This window comes from Capricornis sumatraensis, chromosome 1, assembly GCF_032405125.1.
Source record: "Capricornis sumatraensis isolate serow.1 chromosome 1, serow.2, whole genome shotgun sequence".
Classification (NCBI taxonomy): Eukaryota; Metazoa; Chordata; class Mammalia; order Artiodactyla; family Bovidae; genus Capricornis; species Capricornis sumatraensis.
The window spans coordinates 18,629,040-18,645,406 of record NC_091069.1 but is presented as its reverse complement, the minus strand read 5'-3'; the positions used below and the strand labels follow the sequence as shown (position 1 = coordinate 18,645,406).

The 16,367-nt window shown below is 50.7% G+C and overlaps 1 protein-coding gene across 1 annotated transcript in view; it reads right to left on the bottom strand.

Moving 5' to 3' along the window:
- ASAP2 (ArfGAP with SH3 domain, ankyrin repeat and PH domain 2) overlaps positions 1–16,367 on the bottom strand; it is a 157,732-nt gene that overhangs the window by 110,052 nt on the left and 31,313 nt on the right. Inside the window, exon 2 of the mRNA XM_068983251.1 lies at positions 222–294. Coding sequence (XP_068839352.1) covers positions 222–294 — 73 coding nt within the window. The remainder of the gene's footprint in view (positions 1–221; positions 295–16,367) is intronic.

The window sequence follows — 16,367 nt, the reverse complement described above, 5'->3', positions numbered from 1 at the left end:
AAGCTGTTCACACAGGGTGATCATGGCAAACTCAAATGCACTTCAGAGGACAAGAAACACACATGTGCCTAAGAATGACACATCCCAGCTCACCTCTCTAATTTGCACACCCAGAAAAAGAAGTCTCGTTGATTATTCACTCATGGTAATTAACATTATGATATCTGGACTGCGAATGCAAAAGTGTCCATAAAGAAAACTAGAAAAGAGTGCATACTCACCCAGCCCAGAGATATTTATTGCTTTCACGGATTTCTTCATTTTGTAGAGAACCATCCGGTCCACGTCCAAGGCCTAAAATACAGAGAATATACTCATTAACACACGCTTGAGCTTAGATCACAGCTACAGAGAACAGCCACACGAGAGCCACGAGGAGGCTGGTCTGGGGCCACCTCCCTGGGACCAGGGCTCAGTGCGGTGGGGAGGCAGGTGGTCCCAAAAAGCCACCCACCCACTCGGGCCTTGCCACGCCCGAGTTGTCTCTGATCGCTGTGCCCCCTGGATACTGGCCTCCTGCAGTGTAGCGAGTCAACCTGGACCAACTTCCACCAACCCTCAGTTTATCCCTATGAACCAGCCAGGCCCGGGGATGTGCCAGCCTGCCAGGGCCTGGACCAACCACTACACCATAGGAATATACAGCTCTTACGATACCTAGCACATAGTAAGGGCTCAACTAATATTTGTTCAATGACTAATCATACCTGGAGTTTAAATCACAAAAGACACAGGGGTAAAATGTCCTTTTATCCCAACAGAACTCTACAGAAGAGCAAGGGGTGCCAGTTTTTGTTGTGATAGGAGAGAAAAAGCATTTGTAAACTGGGACAGGGACACCAAACACAGGACTTTCGTGAGGACTAAACACACACCTGCAGGGAAATAGCCAGCCTAATATCTGGTATATAATAGATAATCAATAACAGTACTTGTTACTCATTTTGAGTTTGATCAAAAAAGTACAATGACGGATCATCTTACACAGAGCACACCTCTGCCCAGAGAGACAGATTCTGGACGTCTGGCTTTCCTGAATCTCCTCTTGAATCCATTTTCAACGTGAGCTCAGTTGCTCAGTTGTGCCTGACTATTGAGACCCCATGAACTGTAGCCCACCAGGCTCCTCTGTCCATAGGATTCTTCAGGCACGAATACTGGAGTGGGTAGCCATTCCTTTCTCCAGGGGGTCTTCCTGATCCAGGGACTGAGCCCACATCTCCTGCTTGGCAAGTGGATTCTTTACCACTGAGCCACTGGGGAAGCCCTTTCCAATACCTGCTTCGTAAGTCCTAGTTCTAATGCAGCAATGACGATCTTCTGCTGGACGCTAAAAACAGATGTGACTGCTGCTGACAATTTTACACAGAAAAATGATCCCAAGGCACCAGATATTTGACAGAGTGGTTAAATACAAGGAAAGGATGCAATAAAAAAGCATTGTTTTCCAATATTCTGTAGGAAAGAGTAGGTAGGGACTAATATAAGGCAGTAAACATAATTATAGAGAATTAGCTTTTATTTTCCTAGGAGGTCATCTCTAATCCATTCCTGACTTTCCCTTGAGATATAAAAAGAGATTTGGAAACAGCCAATAACCCATGAAAATCACTACTGAACTATCTTTCTCACAAAATCTCATCAATTTTTACTGCCCACGCATGCACCAATTCCCAAGGTCCCCAGGGCCAGCAAGAAGACAGGGTTTGCTCAGGGCTGTGTCAGAAACTCTACTTCCTGAAGCTTGGACAATGATGTGTCAGAGAACACAGCTCTCACATACAAAGACACAAGTTCAATACAGGCATCAAAAGCTCCGGAAGGGCCCAATCTCCACAAGGGGCTACTACTGGAAAGCACATCTGTTCTACTTAACATCTCACCTAGCGTCTCGAGAGAATTTGGTCCTGCCAAGACTTTGGAATCACTAGAAGAGAATCTGTTGTGCCTACGTGCTTAGTTGTGTCCAGCTCTTTGCAACCCCAAGTACTGTAGCCTGCCAGGCTCCTCTGTCCCTGGGATTCTCCAAGTAAGAATACTGGAGTGGGTTGCCATGCCCTCCTCCAGGGAGTCTTCCCCACCCAGGGAAGGAACTTGTGTCTCCTGCCTTGGCAGGTGGATTCTTTACCACTGCGCTGTGTAGAAAAGTGTGTAAAGAGTCTGACTTGCCTTCAAATAATAAAACCTGCTCCTCTTTCTAAAGCTTCCCACAGACAGCAGAAGACATCAACAGCAGCCTGGTCAGACTATATTGAAACACTGTAAGTCAGCCAGTATTCATATTAAGCCCCTCCTGTGTGGTAGAAGGTGTGAAGGTTGAAAACATTCTGCCCAGAAGAGAGAAACTCACAAGAGTCCGAGGGACCGCTCCCTGCCCAGGAGGTCCTAGGACAACCTCTCAGCTCTTCAGCAAAGCTTGATGAACCTGCACCCTGAACTTCCGTTACAATGAACTAATGAGGCTCCTCCCATCAACCTGCTACCTTCTCTTGGCTTCCAAATACTGTACACCTCCTCCCTCCACCGCCCAGAACACTTTCCCTTCCTCCTCGTGACCCTCAGCTTCCACGCTGAATCTGGCTTGCTTGGTTTAGAGGTACCTCTTCCTCCTCAAAGTCTTCTTGGATGGGTCATCTGGGTGCTCCTCACAGCTTCTCCTACCGAGTACTGTGCTTAAGAACTGACTCATTGGAAAAGACCCTGATGCTGGGAAAGATTGAAGGTGGGAGGTGAAGGGGACGACAGAGGATGAAATGTTGGATGGAATCACCAACTCAATGAACATGAGTTTGAGCAAGGTCCAGGAGTTGATGATGGACAGGGAGGCCTGGCGTGCTGCAGTCCGAGGGGTCGCAAAGAGTCGGATGTGACTGAGCAACTGAACTGAAGATTTACTGAGTACCTACCACGAGCTAAATATGAGCTACATTATACAGATACGATGGTGCGCAAAACAGGACCTGCCCCTGCCTTCATGGAGCTTATAATCTAGCAACTCTATGCCTGAAATAAACACAAATTAACTGTGACCACAGCCAGCGGTCCAGGGTTGAGCTTGACCTGTTTTTCTACTTGACCAGCTCTGCCTCAATATGGATGCTGTCTCGTAGGGTACCTACCAGGCCCAAGTGTCTGCTGAGCACAGAAATGTGGCTCATGGCACACCTTAAAGTGATGCTGTTTTGGACATAGTAGGTTAAGTAAATATAAATAAAACTAATTTTACTGTTTCTTTAATGTTCTCTTCTAAGGACAGACAAAGAGCAGCCACTGAAGTCTTCTTGGCAGAGGGCAGAGGGGAGGGAAGGTCATGCGGACTCAGTGAGAACATGGATCTGGGCAGGCAGGGGAGTGGATTCAGGGAAAGCCCACCCAAAGGTGGGGGACCGGCTGGGTCCCACAGTGGGAAGCTCGAGGCAGGGCAGCAGACACGCTGGAAAGGTCTGCGAGTGGCCACCGAGATCTACTCTCAACCAGGCTTCAACTCTCCAGCTGCTGGTCCTCCGAGAGAGTAATCTGTCCACGAAGGCTTTGGCTCGATCACACTGAGAAAAATGGGAACTTCAGTGTGGAAGGCTGACAGCAGAGCAAACACACTTTATCACAAGGTTAAACTCTGACATTCTCCTCCCAGGTTGTACTGTGGGACACACCCCTCCCTGATCATTCAAAGTCTTATGAAAATATACCGCCCCATGGAATCCTCACCTTGTCATTAAAGGGTCATGCTGTTTCCTGAACTCAGAAAAGAGCAGATAAGCAGTAACAGCTGCCTTTCCAGTCTGTTAGGAAGAGCCTGGAAGTAAAGGTGAGGTGGGCGGTAGAGGTAATTTTTAATTAAAATTACAAGAGGGAAATGCAATCACCGCCCCACTCAAAAACACACCCCTCATTATGGTGCATATTTACAGATAATTAAGGTTGAACTTGGTCAGAAGTTCAAGTGATGAAGACTTGAGTGCTGGAAAAAGCCTCTGTTGTTTACATATGAAAACAGCACAGGAATCTTAGAACAAAAATAATAAAAATTTGAGAGTTTCAAGGAACCAAAAGCTTCTACCAATTGGGCTGAGATTTCTAACCAGATCACACCCTCACCCACACCCTACCCTCTCTAAAATCTATGCGAGCTCAGGAAAAGAGGAAAAAAAAGCTGTAATTACAACCAGAATTTGCATGTAAAAACTATAAACAAGCAAAAATATAATAGACAATACAGCCCTAAGCAGGCATCATGCAACAGCCTACGTCTGGCCAAAGATCATTAATTCTGAGGAGCCGGACCACAGCTGACCTTTAGTTTATAAAGCAAATTTCAGAGTAAATTTATCACATAAACAAGGCTGTGGGGATGTGTCTCAGATATTTCAGAGGAAAATAAACAACTGTCCACAAGCACTTTTAAGGCCTCTCTTTTGATCCCCTAAACTGTTGTATTAATAGCCACGGTTCTTATTCATTCATAGAAGCAGCTCTCCTCTGAGTCCACGGCTGGTCCAGGGCTGTGTGCAACGTGGGAAAGGACATCTTCCCGGGAGGACGCACACACTTCTTTTCAGACCCGTGCTGTCCAGGATGGCAGCCACCAGCCACAGACGAATATTTAGAGTAAAATTACAGAGTCAACTCCTCAGCCTCGCTCCCTTTTCTCTGGAGTTCCGGTCGTGGACCAGAGACCATTTCTAAGCAGGCTGCCCTTGATGCTTCTCCTCTTCTCTGCGGACGCCTCTGTGTGCCACCCTCCAGGGCTGCCCCATAAAACACTGGGAGCACTTAGGGGCCCATGCCCTCTTCCCCCAGTGAGCGTAGCACCAACATCACCATGGGACATGCCTGCTCCCAGGGCTCTATGGGGACCTCCATTCTGGCACAAAGGCACCCTCGTCCTGATGCTGGACTGTGGGACCACACCTCAAGGCTGTCTGAAGCAAGCCTCAGGCATCCGGGATCGACAGGCATGTCCGCCCCTCAGTCTGTTTACAGGTGGCTATGAGCCAAGGACCTGTCCAATCTATGTGACGATGGGGTGGTGCAGGATACTAACTTTGAACCCCCGTTAAAAGAAAGGTTCATACATCAACTATACTTCAATTAAATAAATGAGTAAGAAAAAAAAAAAGTGAGAGAAAAAAATGTCATCCTCCCAGAAGGAATTCCACTCTTCTCATTAGTAGACCTGCATTACCAAAACACCCTAAAGAAGGCTGAGCACTGAAGAACTGATGCTTTCAAACTGCGGCGCTGAAGAAGACCCTTAAGCATCCCTTGGACAGCAAAGAGATCAAACTAGTCAATCCTAAAGCAAATCAACCCTGAATATTCATGGGAAGGGCTGATGTTGAAGCTGAAGCTCCAATACCTTGGCCACCTGATGCGAAGAACCGATTCACTGGAAAAAGACTCTGATGCTGGGAAAGACTGAAGGCAAAAAGAGAAGAGGATGGCAGAGAATGAGATGATTAGATAGCATCACCGACTCAATGGTCATGAACCTGAGTAAACTCCAGGAGATAGTGAAGGACAAGGGAGTCTGGCATGCTGCAGTTCATGGGGTCACAAAGAGTCGGACACGACTTAGAGGCTGAACAGCAACAAAACCAAAAGAACTATACTTCATCATCATTATTATATTTTGATTTTTATTGATAAAAAAATGTTGTGGAAATTTATTTTATCTCTCATTATCTAAGCATGTACACAGTTTCCTCAATTTTGCCTCTGGGGCTGAAAAGCCTGAAATATTTACTATCTGGCCCTTTGCAGATAAACTCTGCTGACCCCTGACCTGCGGATCCACAGAAACGTTTCTCCAGCACCGTCAGGAGCCCTGCTGCTCCTGCCCTGACCTGGAGGGCCAGCTTCATCCCCAGCTCCCTAAGGTCACCAACTGGAGCCAGCAAGGGTGGCGATGGCCTGGCCTATTGTTGGAAACCAGAGATGCTGCCCCAGAGGACAGCAGACCACAGGCCTCCCCATTCAGGCCTTGATCCAAGCCTGACCCATCTCCTGTCCCCTCAGTCCTTTCAAGAAGGACCAACTGGAGAGGAAATGACAGATTTGAAGGACAGAAGACCAAATAGCAAAACAAAACAATGCGCAGACCTGTGCCCTAAGGACAGCTTTGCCAAGAAAGGGTTGCACCGACATCGAGATGGTGGCTTTGCCTCATCGCATGTTTGACCTGACTTCTGAAGTCACAGAGAACATTAATGACAGTGTCAAATATTTCCAGAAGCCTTTTGGGAGAAACAGAAATGCACTGTGGCCTGCAGGCTCGATTTAAAGCGAGAGCAATAATGGATTGCCCTCCTCCTGGGAATAAAGCAGAGGCTAGGAGAACAGCAGGTGTCATGAAGAATAAAGATCAAATAAATAGCCAAGCTGGATCACAGCTGTGTGCAACGTGTGCATGAAGACAAACTAGAAGGTCGAACTTTGGTGTTGCCTAATAAAATCAAAGTTACTCATAGTATGTGAATATCTGCATCGGAAGATACGTACAAAGATGTTCGTGGCACGCTTCCAAGGAGCTGAAGACTGGGCAAAACCAAACGCCTATCAATGGGAAAACGGATGAACTGTCGTATATACATATAACAGAATGCTACACAGTGATGGAAACGAGCAAACTTTGCCCACACAGAACACAAATGAAAATTCACAGAAATATTAAAGAAGCAATTTGCGAAAGTAAATGTGCAATATAATACCATAAAAATAATTTTTAGATAGACAAAATTAGACTGTGTTCAGCGATCTAGATTTAAGGGTGTAGATGTTAGTGAGAAAAAATGGGAAGGAGCCACAAATGCCCAACTTGGGGGGGGGGGGTAACCTCACACACAATAGTGCCCTCCTAGGATCCAAGTCTAGACTCGTTAGGATGACTGATGCCAACTGGGTCACGCAACTGAAGCCATGAAGTGGAGAACACAGACCACGTACAAAGACCCGGGATAACAAAGAGCCCTGAGGCATGTAAGGCTGAAGGACCGAGTATCCACAGGCTCCCCATGGACCCTCTCCCTGGAAAGCCAGCCCCCAACACAGGCCTTATCAGAATCACTAATGCAGAGAAACGGAAACAGATGATGTGAACCCAGATTTATAAAAGTGCTCCCCATCCTGATTTTTACTGGGGGGTGGGTTCTGGGAGATCTGAGGAGCTAAAAGCGAAAGGCAAATTTTGGAAAGAGAGCTACAATCCACCAGAAGCAAAGAAAGGCACCTGGCCCTGGTGCCCTGTTCCCAGACAGATGAAGGGCAGGGGGAGGGCCTGGCCCGGGCCCCCCAACACCTCCCACAGTGCTCTGCTCACAAACAGAAGGGACCTTATCCCAGAAGGTGCCAGCACACCCCTGCAGGAAGCGGGGTGGGGAACAGGTGTGGACCCGGCACCGCAGGCCTGGCCATGCAGAAAAAGCAGCAGGGGAGGCTGGGAGTGAGGTCAGCCTGGGGGCACAGGAGCAAGCCACACAAATGCCATGCTGGTAACACAAACGGGGCAGGGGGGACTGGACATGTCGTTTTGTTTCCGGGCCCCATGTGCCTACAAGGAGCACAAAGTAAGACTTTGTTCTGCAAGCTAAGGAGCAAGCTTCCAGAATTGCGCCCCCAACCCCGTGTGCTGACAGCTGGGCGTCCAGAGTTCCAGAGTGGCCAGGGGAGCTTAGCAAGCTTCTACATGCACCTTTCCTAACACTGGCAAATCGTCGCTCTTGCACCCTGCTCCCTGGGCTTCGTTTTAAGCCCCTTCCTCTAAGCTCATCCAGGTGCAGGGGCACACCTGCCCAGACCACAGGTGTAACCAGACTGGGGTTCTAGAATCTTCCAAGAGCCGAGGAGGAGTAGGCGGGGCCTGAAGGTAGGTGGCAGGCTTGCCTAGCTCCACCATTGACTCCGGGCTTTTCCAAGGGCAGCTCAGAGAGAGGACCGCTATCTGGCCATGTCTTGATCTTCCACTTCTCAGTTCCTGTTTCCCATCCCAAAGGCCTGGCACCCTGCCCTGTGATGAGGCAGGAAGGAGGGAGGAGGGAAACCCAGGAGGAGGAAGGAAGGAACCAGCCGGCTTGTTGAGGCCCCAGTGACACCTGCCACATACAGAGCCACCCTCGCAGCAGCAGGAATTTTCCGGGGGGGGGGGGGGGGAGGGAGGTGAAGATGCAAATCAGTACACAGGCTTGCTGGACTCCTGCTGCACAGCCCAGCCCCATGGGCGGATCACGTGGCTGGCCACTGCTGGGACAGACCCAGGGCTGCACAGGGCCTGGTGGCTGCTTTGGGAGACCTGGCCCCGGTCCACTTAGGGTAAGAACAACGGGGGCTAAGGGGGCCAACTACCGGGAGTCCATGCCCCACCCCAGATGGCATGGAGGATACCTAGACCCCAGGACCCTGCACTCACAGCTGGGGTCTGGATGGGCTTGTTCCCCAGGGTGCTCCACCCCAGAACCTAAAGGTGGTCGTCTGTAAGGAGTGATGGACAGAGCTTGTATGAACACTGGGCAGACGCTTGTGTAAGGGGTGAAGCTGAGGTGCCCGGGGAGTGAGGGCATCAAGCCTGCCCCCAGCCATGGCGCTCCAAATGGGGCTTCTGGCACCAGGAAGCCTACAAGTGGGTCGACACCAGAGGCCCCCTGCTCCCTGCTCCGTTTAATCTCAGGAGCGTGCAGAACCCTTCAGGGGTGTGAAAGCTGAAAAGAGGGTGTGGGGGGAATTCACCATCAGCACCCTCAGCCTGGAACATGGCAGGACTGCTTTACAGACAAGGCATCAGATGAGTTCATCCAAAGAACAGAAAACTCTGCTAAACACACACACAGTGGAAGACGGCTTCCACCACGTCGGAAAGCAAACTGAACCCAGCCGGGAGCAACGCTGAGACCAGAGAGGAGGACCGCTGGTGGACAGAGGGCCTCACCCCTTCTTCCTCCCTCTGAACCACTCCACCCCAGACGGCACCCTCTCACACAGGAAGCAGGGGGGAGCTGTGGAGTGGAGATCATGGCTTGGACAAAAACGCGGGACTGGCCAGGTCAGGGAGGACGGAAAGGTGAGGTTTCAGAGAAGCCAGCAGCTCGGCAGGAAGAGGCAGCCACAGAGCCAGGCGAGCTGGCGGGATGCGGCTGGACCTGGGAGCAGGGATGGGCAGCCAAACGCAAGAGCAGCTCTCAGCGGACTGAGGCAGCTGCCGGGGGTCTCAGAGTCTGTTTATTTTCAGCATCTGGGGATGTGAGTGTTTCTCCCCAAGGAAGGGCTTCAGACTATTCATTTTACTTTCTTTGTTCTCTATCCAAAGAAAACTAAACCCCAGCTGACTGAGTCAGAAAGAGAGCAGGGGACGGGTTCCCACAGCCCAGGGGAGAGGCCCCCGCCCGCCTGCAGGACCCCCGGTCAGTCCTCGTTCTCCTCTCCACCCCCAACTCACCCCCTCCCCACCTGCCCCACTCAGGACACACGCCCACTGCAGCTGCCATCCCAGATGATATAAAAGTAGATATCCTACATTTCTAGGACCAGAATGCTATCTGCTTTTAAAGCTAACATGCGAAGTATTTACTATCCCTCAAAAAAGCAAAGATACAAAATGCGTATTGTTTCTCAAGAAACCTCCAGAAGCTGTAAGTGTCCACAGACGTTCTGCTAGTAGAAGCTGAGCAGCCCAGTCTACATTTATTACAGGGACAGGAATGATGGATTGTGCAAACCAAGGGTGGGCACAATGGCCGGGAAAAGGCACGGGCAGGCTCTGTCACCTACTCATATCGTGGCCCGAGACAAGTCACTTCTCCTCTGAGGTCCCAGACAAAAGAGTCAACGAAACTACTGTCTTTAAGGCAGTTTGCATTTCAGCTATCCATCTTTCCAAGGAGGGACTATAAGTGCATTCAAATGCACCTTAAGTGAAGTGAAGTGAAGTCACTCAGTCGTGTCCGACTCTTTGCGACCCTGTGGACTGTAGCCTACCAGATTTCTCTGTCCATGGGATTCTCCAGGCAGATACTGGAGTGGGTTGCCATTTCCTTCGCCAGGGCATCTTCCCGACCCAGGGATCGAACCCGGGTCTCCTGCACTGCAGGCAGACACTTTACCCTCTGAGCCACCAGGGAAGCCAAATGCACCTGACATAATGGATTAATTTTCCAGGGTAACAGAGAATCCTGCCCAAGGATCTCAACGGAATAGATCGATCATTAATATTGTGAATAATCAATCCATCTGAATCCAAACATACAAACAAATCCTTGGTAAGTACAAACCTTAATTTTTAACTAAAAATGTATTTCCCTGGCTTAGACTTCTCAAAAGAGGGAGAAACAACAAGTGTGTGTCAGTACGACTCATCAGAAGGTCAAGCTACCAACATGGAGATGTCAGCCAGCACTCACCTTAGGGGTGGAGGTCATGAGCCCTCAGTTCTTCAAGTGCCTTCCAAAGGCCTTTAAGATCAACTACTAGGGTCACTGGTTCCTCAATTACCTGAACTCCAGTGCAGTTCCAACACTATGGCCTCAGGCATCCGTCTGCCCCGCTGCCCACAGGCAATAGCATCTGAGCAGGGAGTGTTAGTCAAGGCTATGGTTTTTCCTGTGGTCATGTATGGATGCGAGAGTTGGACTGTGAAGAAGGCTGAGCACCAAAGAATTGGCGCTTTTGAACTGTGGTGTTGGAGAAGACTCTTGAGAGTCCCTTGGACTGCAAGGAGATCCAACCAGTCCATTCTGAAGGAGATCAACCCTGGGTGTTCTCTGGAAGGAATGATGCTAAAGCTGAAACTCCAGTACTTTGGCCACCTCATGCGAAGAGTTGACTCACTGGAAAAGACTCTGATGCTGGGAGGGATTGGGGGCAGTAGGAGAAGGGGATGACCGAGGATGAGATGGCTGGATGGCATCACAGACTCGATGGACATGAGTCTGAGTGAACTCCGGGAGATGGTGATGGACAGGGAGGCCTGGCGTGCTGTGATTCATGGGGTCACAAAGAGTCGGACACGACTGAGCGACTGAACTGAACTGAACTGAAGGGAGTGTTACCGGCTGTCTGACACTGGGGACAGCTCTCCTTCCAGCCCTTCCCTGAGGGCCATGTTCTATAGGCCACATGCAAACGTCTCCCTGTCTGTACATGCCAAGCATACAGTCTGGCTCATTATAAAACACTGATGAGAGAAACTTGGTGAACTAGGCAGGTTAATTAATGGAAAAAAAAATTAAGGAAAGCAAATGAGAGATGCAGGCTCGCACTTCCTGTTCTTCAAGTCCCTCAGTTCAGCCCAGGCCCATCCGTGGTCCTGTCAGGTCACCCTTCCTTCCTGCTGGTTCCATGGTTAATCTCTCAGCTACAGCTTACTGCTTTCCAACTGTGTCTGGTGGCTATTTGTGGAATCGGTTTAGACAAAAACACACCACGCTCTATCTCTCCTTGGGGAACCAGGCAATGTCCACACATCCTTTCAGACCAGCTGTGGGATGGGGTAACACTTCACACTTTCTAAAGCATGTTAAATGATTAAGACTGAGACCATGACCGCTGCACAGGGTCCCGGGCCTGACATCCCCAGAGCCGTGCGTGGCACTGGGAGTTGCCAGGACTCCAGGGTTCTAGAAACGAGGATGCAATGAGACTGCCTGGCATTTCCTGCCCCTTCCCCTGACCAACCATGGAGTCTGTGGTCAAACACCAGAGACTGAATTACGAGGAACAGTCACCATGTGTGCCGCATACCCTGCAGATTACAGAATGCTAGTTAACCTTAAATGCCCACTTGACTCTGGCAGCAAGCTAAACGCGAGAAGTGATGAGGATGGATGGAGGTTCAGCCCCAAGGAGAGAGACCACGTGTACCATTTCAGCTTCATAACCACCCTGGAGGTAGTCGATGTAGGTGTTACTTCCCTCATTTTACAGATAGTGAAAGTTTGAAGGTGGGAGGAGAAGGGGACGACAGAGGATGAGATGGTTGGATGGCATCACCAACTCAACGGACATGAGTTTGAGCAAACTCTGGAAGATGGTGGAGGACAGGGAAGCCTGGCGTGCTGCAGTCCATGGGGTCACAGAGAGCTGGACACGCTGAGCGAAAGACCAACAACAGACAGTGAAACTGAGGCTCAGGAGATGAAGCACATTTCCTCCATAAGGAAACAGCACAGAGAGGAGGAGCTGTAACTGGGGTGTGACCCTCAGCTTCTGCCTTCCCTCCCCGACGGCACCCAGCCTGACGGGCCCACATTCCCTTCACAGACCCCATGTAGAACCAGCCCAAACGAGAAGCCAGAGGTTGGCAGAGGGGTTTCCAGGGCACCTCCTCTGTGACCAGGGCCCCCGGGGAGGTCCTGGCCTCCTCTGAAGGAGCAGGGCGGCCAACCCCACTTGGCCCTCGGAGGCAGGCAGCCGGCGGGACTCAGCACGCCTGCGGTGACCACTCTCTGGGCCTCATGGTACCACTGGTGCTGCCCCACCCCGCAAAGGCCCACTGGGTGAGCACATGACACCTGTCATTTCCTCCCGGGGGTCCTCCCCATGACCTCAGCAAGGCCCTTCTAGGCACACTGCCGGCAGGCCCCCAGGGAGTGCACGCGGCAGACACAGCAGACAACATCCCCGCAAACCCCTCCCCATCTGAGCACAGGGCGAGCCTGAATGTGTGGTTCAAGTGTATAACTATGTAACCCTATAGACGCCACAACCATCACAGACATGAAAATTGCTACGTGCAGAAAGCTCTGCCACCCACTTTGGAGACCCAGGGCGGGCAGATGGAGTAGACAGAGAGAGGGTTAAGGGGCAGGGTGAAGCCACAGACCTGCTGTGCAGGCCAAGTTCATGCCAGGGTCACTCCACATTTAAGGTGCTCTTAGAGCAGGATGTTGAGCCCGAAAGCTCACAGCAGAAGAACAAGGCATTAGGCTCCCATCGGCCGTAAGGAGGGAAGGAACCTGGGTCACGCAGGACACCCCGGGGCCAACCTGGCTCCACCACTGTCTGTGTGGCCTTGGCCAACGGTCAACTTCTCAGCCCCGGCCTGGACTGGCTCATCGGAAAACTTGCCACTGTCCACAGGAATGCTAGCGTGGAGTTTTTTCTAGACTTAAATTCTAGGAGTCTAGGCCTCTATGCACATGGGAGTGGATAGATCACAAAGAATGGCATTACTTAACACAAACTTCATCCCTGGATTCAGGGTCCCTAACCATAAGGGACTTCCACTCTAACTGAAATACACAACCTACATGTTAAACGGTCCAGGAAAATTCACCAAGGAACTGACTAGAGACATCGGGGTGGGTGTTATGGCTAGAAACAGTGAATGCCAGGGAAACAGAGCAAATTCCCATTCCTACCAATCACCCGCAACTGATGCTTTCTGCTCAGGGTATCACAAATTCTCCTGGGAACCCTCTGAGCTAGGGGCATTACCCTTGTTTCAGAGAAGAAGAAACTGAGGCTCAAACAATTAGCTCTCACTGGGTCACCTAGCAAGTAGGTGGCAGAAGTCATCAGGAGTCACACCCTGGACTGTGACTCCACAGCCCACGGTCTAACATTTCCTCATATTGGAAAACTAAGAGTTCTACATAAATTGATTATCTGGGGGGAAAAGATAACACGGAAAAAACCAAAAGTTTTTTTTTTTTAACTAAAAAAAAAGTTTTAGCTTTAAAACTTCAAAAAATAAACTTATAAAACTAAAAAAAGTTAAAAAAAAACTTATCTTGGTTGGAAATCGCAGAGAAACAAATTTTCTGTTGTTCTATTTTCTTAAATAGAGAATGGAGCACAATTCTGCTTAATGCTCAGGTTCGCTGGGAGCACCAAAGACCACCTGGCCTGTAACACCTGGACGGCCCGTGTGGGAAGCAGGGCCACCGGGTACCACACCACAGCCCCGCCCGCGCTCCGCGCGCTCTCTGCCCTCAGCAGCCATCCTCCTCCCTCTCCACCGGCCTGGACTCCAGGGCAGCTGAGCCGAGGCCTCTTCTGTTGACTTCCGGTTCCTGCACCTGTTTCAGGCGGCCGGGGTTGCTAAGTGTCTGACCCCTAGATGTGTGGGGCAAGACTGCACCTAAGAGCTGAGGGACACGTCACAAAAAGGTTATCACAGAGAAAGAGAGAGAGAATGTGTGTGTGTGAGAGAGAGAGAGTGTGTGCGACAGAAAGTGTGAGTGCGTGTGTGAGAGAGTGTGTGAGAGTGTGAGTGTGTGTGTGTGTGACACAGTGTGTGTGTGAGAGTGAGTGTGAGAGTGAGAGTGTGTGTGAGAGTGTGAGAGTGTGAGAGTGTGTGAGAGTGTGTGAGTGTGTGAGAGTGTGTGAGTGTGTGTGTGAGACGGCATGTGTGTGTGAGAGTGTGTGTGACAGAAAGTGTGAGTGTGTGTGAGTGTGAGTGTGTGAGTGTGAGAGTGTGTGTGAGAGCGTGTGAGAGACTGCATGTATGTGTGTAATAGTGTGTGTAAGAGAGTATGTGTACGTATGTGTGTGTGTGAGACAGTGAGTGTGAGCAAGTGTGTATGTGTGAGAGTGTGTGTGTGTGAGACAGTGTGTGTGAGAATAAGTGTATGTGTGTGTGAGTGAATGTGTGTGTGTGACAGTGAGTGTGAGCGAGAGTGTATGTGTGACAGTGAGAGTGTGTGTGTGAGTGCATGTGTGTGTGTGAGTGTGTATGTGAGAATGAACGTGTGTGTGTGTGAGAGAGTGAGTGTGAGTGAGAGTGTGTGACTATGTGTGAGAGTGAGTGAGTATGTATGAGTGAGCGAGTGTCCATGTGTCTGTGTGGAGTGGCGAGGGGACCAGACCCAGAGAGGGACAATTTCCGGATCAGCCCAGCTGAGCGCCAGGCTTTAACCTGAGGACACCTGCCGCGTGCAGTGAGGAGGAGACAGGCCAGGCGAGGACGGGCACTGCTGGCACGTCCAGCAGGAGCAGGAGCAGCGCCCGCCCCCCGAGCACCTGCTCTGTGCCTGCTGCTGGCCCTTGTGCTCTCCAATGCCACTTCATCTAACAGGTGACTTAGTACCATTCCCAAACTGCAGAACGAGGATACTGAGGGCCAGGCTGAGCTTTTAAGACGGACGACACGCGAGGCAATGAGCAGTGGGGGTGAGCTCGGAACCCGGGAACACAAACACCAGCGCCCCACCCAGGTTCCTTCCACCGTCTCACGCTCCCTTAAAGAGCCTTCTCACAGAAAGTGAAAGTGAAGTCGCTCAGTCGTGTCCGACTTTCTACAACCCCTTGCACTGAAGCCCACCAGGCTCCTCCGTCCATGGGATTCTCCAGGCCAGAACACTGGAGTGGGTTGCCATTTCCTTCTCCAGGGGATCTTCCCAACCCAGGGATCGAACCTGGGTCTCCCGCATTGCAAACAGACACTTTTACCGTCTGAGCCACCAGGGAAGCAGCCAGCAAACCCAGAGAAGCACATGAATCAAAAAGCGACGACAGTAGCACCTGAGGAATAAGGTCCCTGAGGCCGATGTTCTGTCAGGGAGGCAGACGGCTAAACCATCAATCACCTGGAGCAGAGGAGGACAGGGGACCATCTGAGACTCCCCACCTGAGGCACCTGGTGATGTGGAGCTGTGCGGAGGTAGTGCCTCTCCCCCAAAGCATAAGGTGGTGGTGAAAGTCACTCGGTCCTGTCCAACTCTTTGCAACTGCTTGAACTGTAGCCTGCCAAGCTCCTCTGTCCATGGAATTCTCCAGGCCAGAATACTGGACTGGGTAGCCATCCCCTTCTCCAGGGCATCTTCCCAATCCAGGGATCGAACCCAGGTCTCTTGCATGGCAGGCAGATCCTTTACCGTCTGAGCCACCAGGGAAGCTCAAAGCGCAAGGAGGTCTCCCCCAGCTGACAGCAGAGACTTCAGCCTCATCAAGGCTCCCTGTGGCTGCCTCCTCAACACCCGGTTCCTGCAGCCTGTGCCATCAAAACTTGAGAACAGATGAACTGCTGCCAGGCAAAGAGCTGTCTCCTCAATGAAACCCCCCACTGGCTGACGGTTCTGCACACGGCGCTTGCACACCAGGCCTTCCCGGGGACAAGCGTTTCCCACACAGGGGTGCCACAGTGGCTGAATGACTGGGATGTGAAGGAAGGATCAAGAACATGGGGGACGGAGGAGCGAGGAGGCACACAGTACTGAAAATTACTGAATTGAAGGCATTTTCGCTTTTTTAAAAGAATTCTGGACCCAGGATGAAACCTTACATATAGCTGAAGGATTAAAAGTTTCACACCGCTCACCTGCTTAGCAGCATCTGGGTTACTGAAAAGATACGTGTACCTTGAACGGTGGTTAAATCTGCCTATGCTAAATGAGCAGGGAGGGTGAGTCTGAAGAGACTTACAGAGAATCCCATCCAAT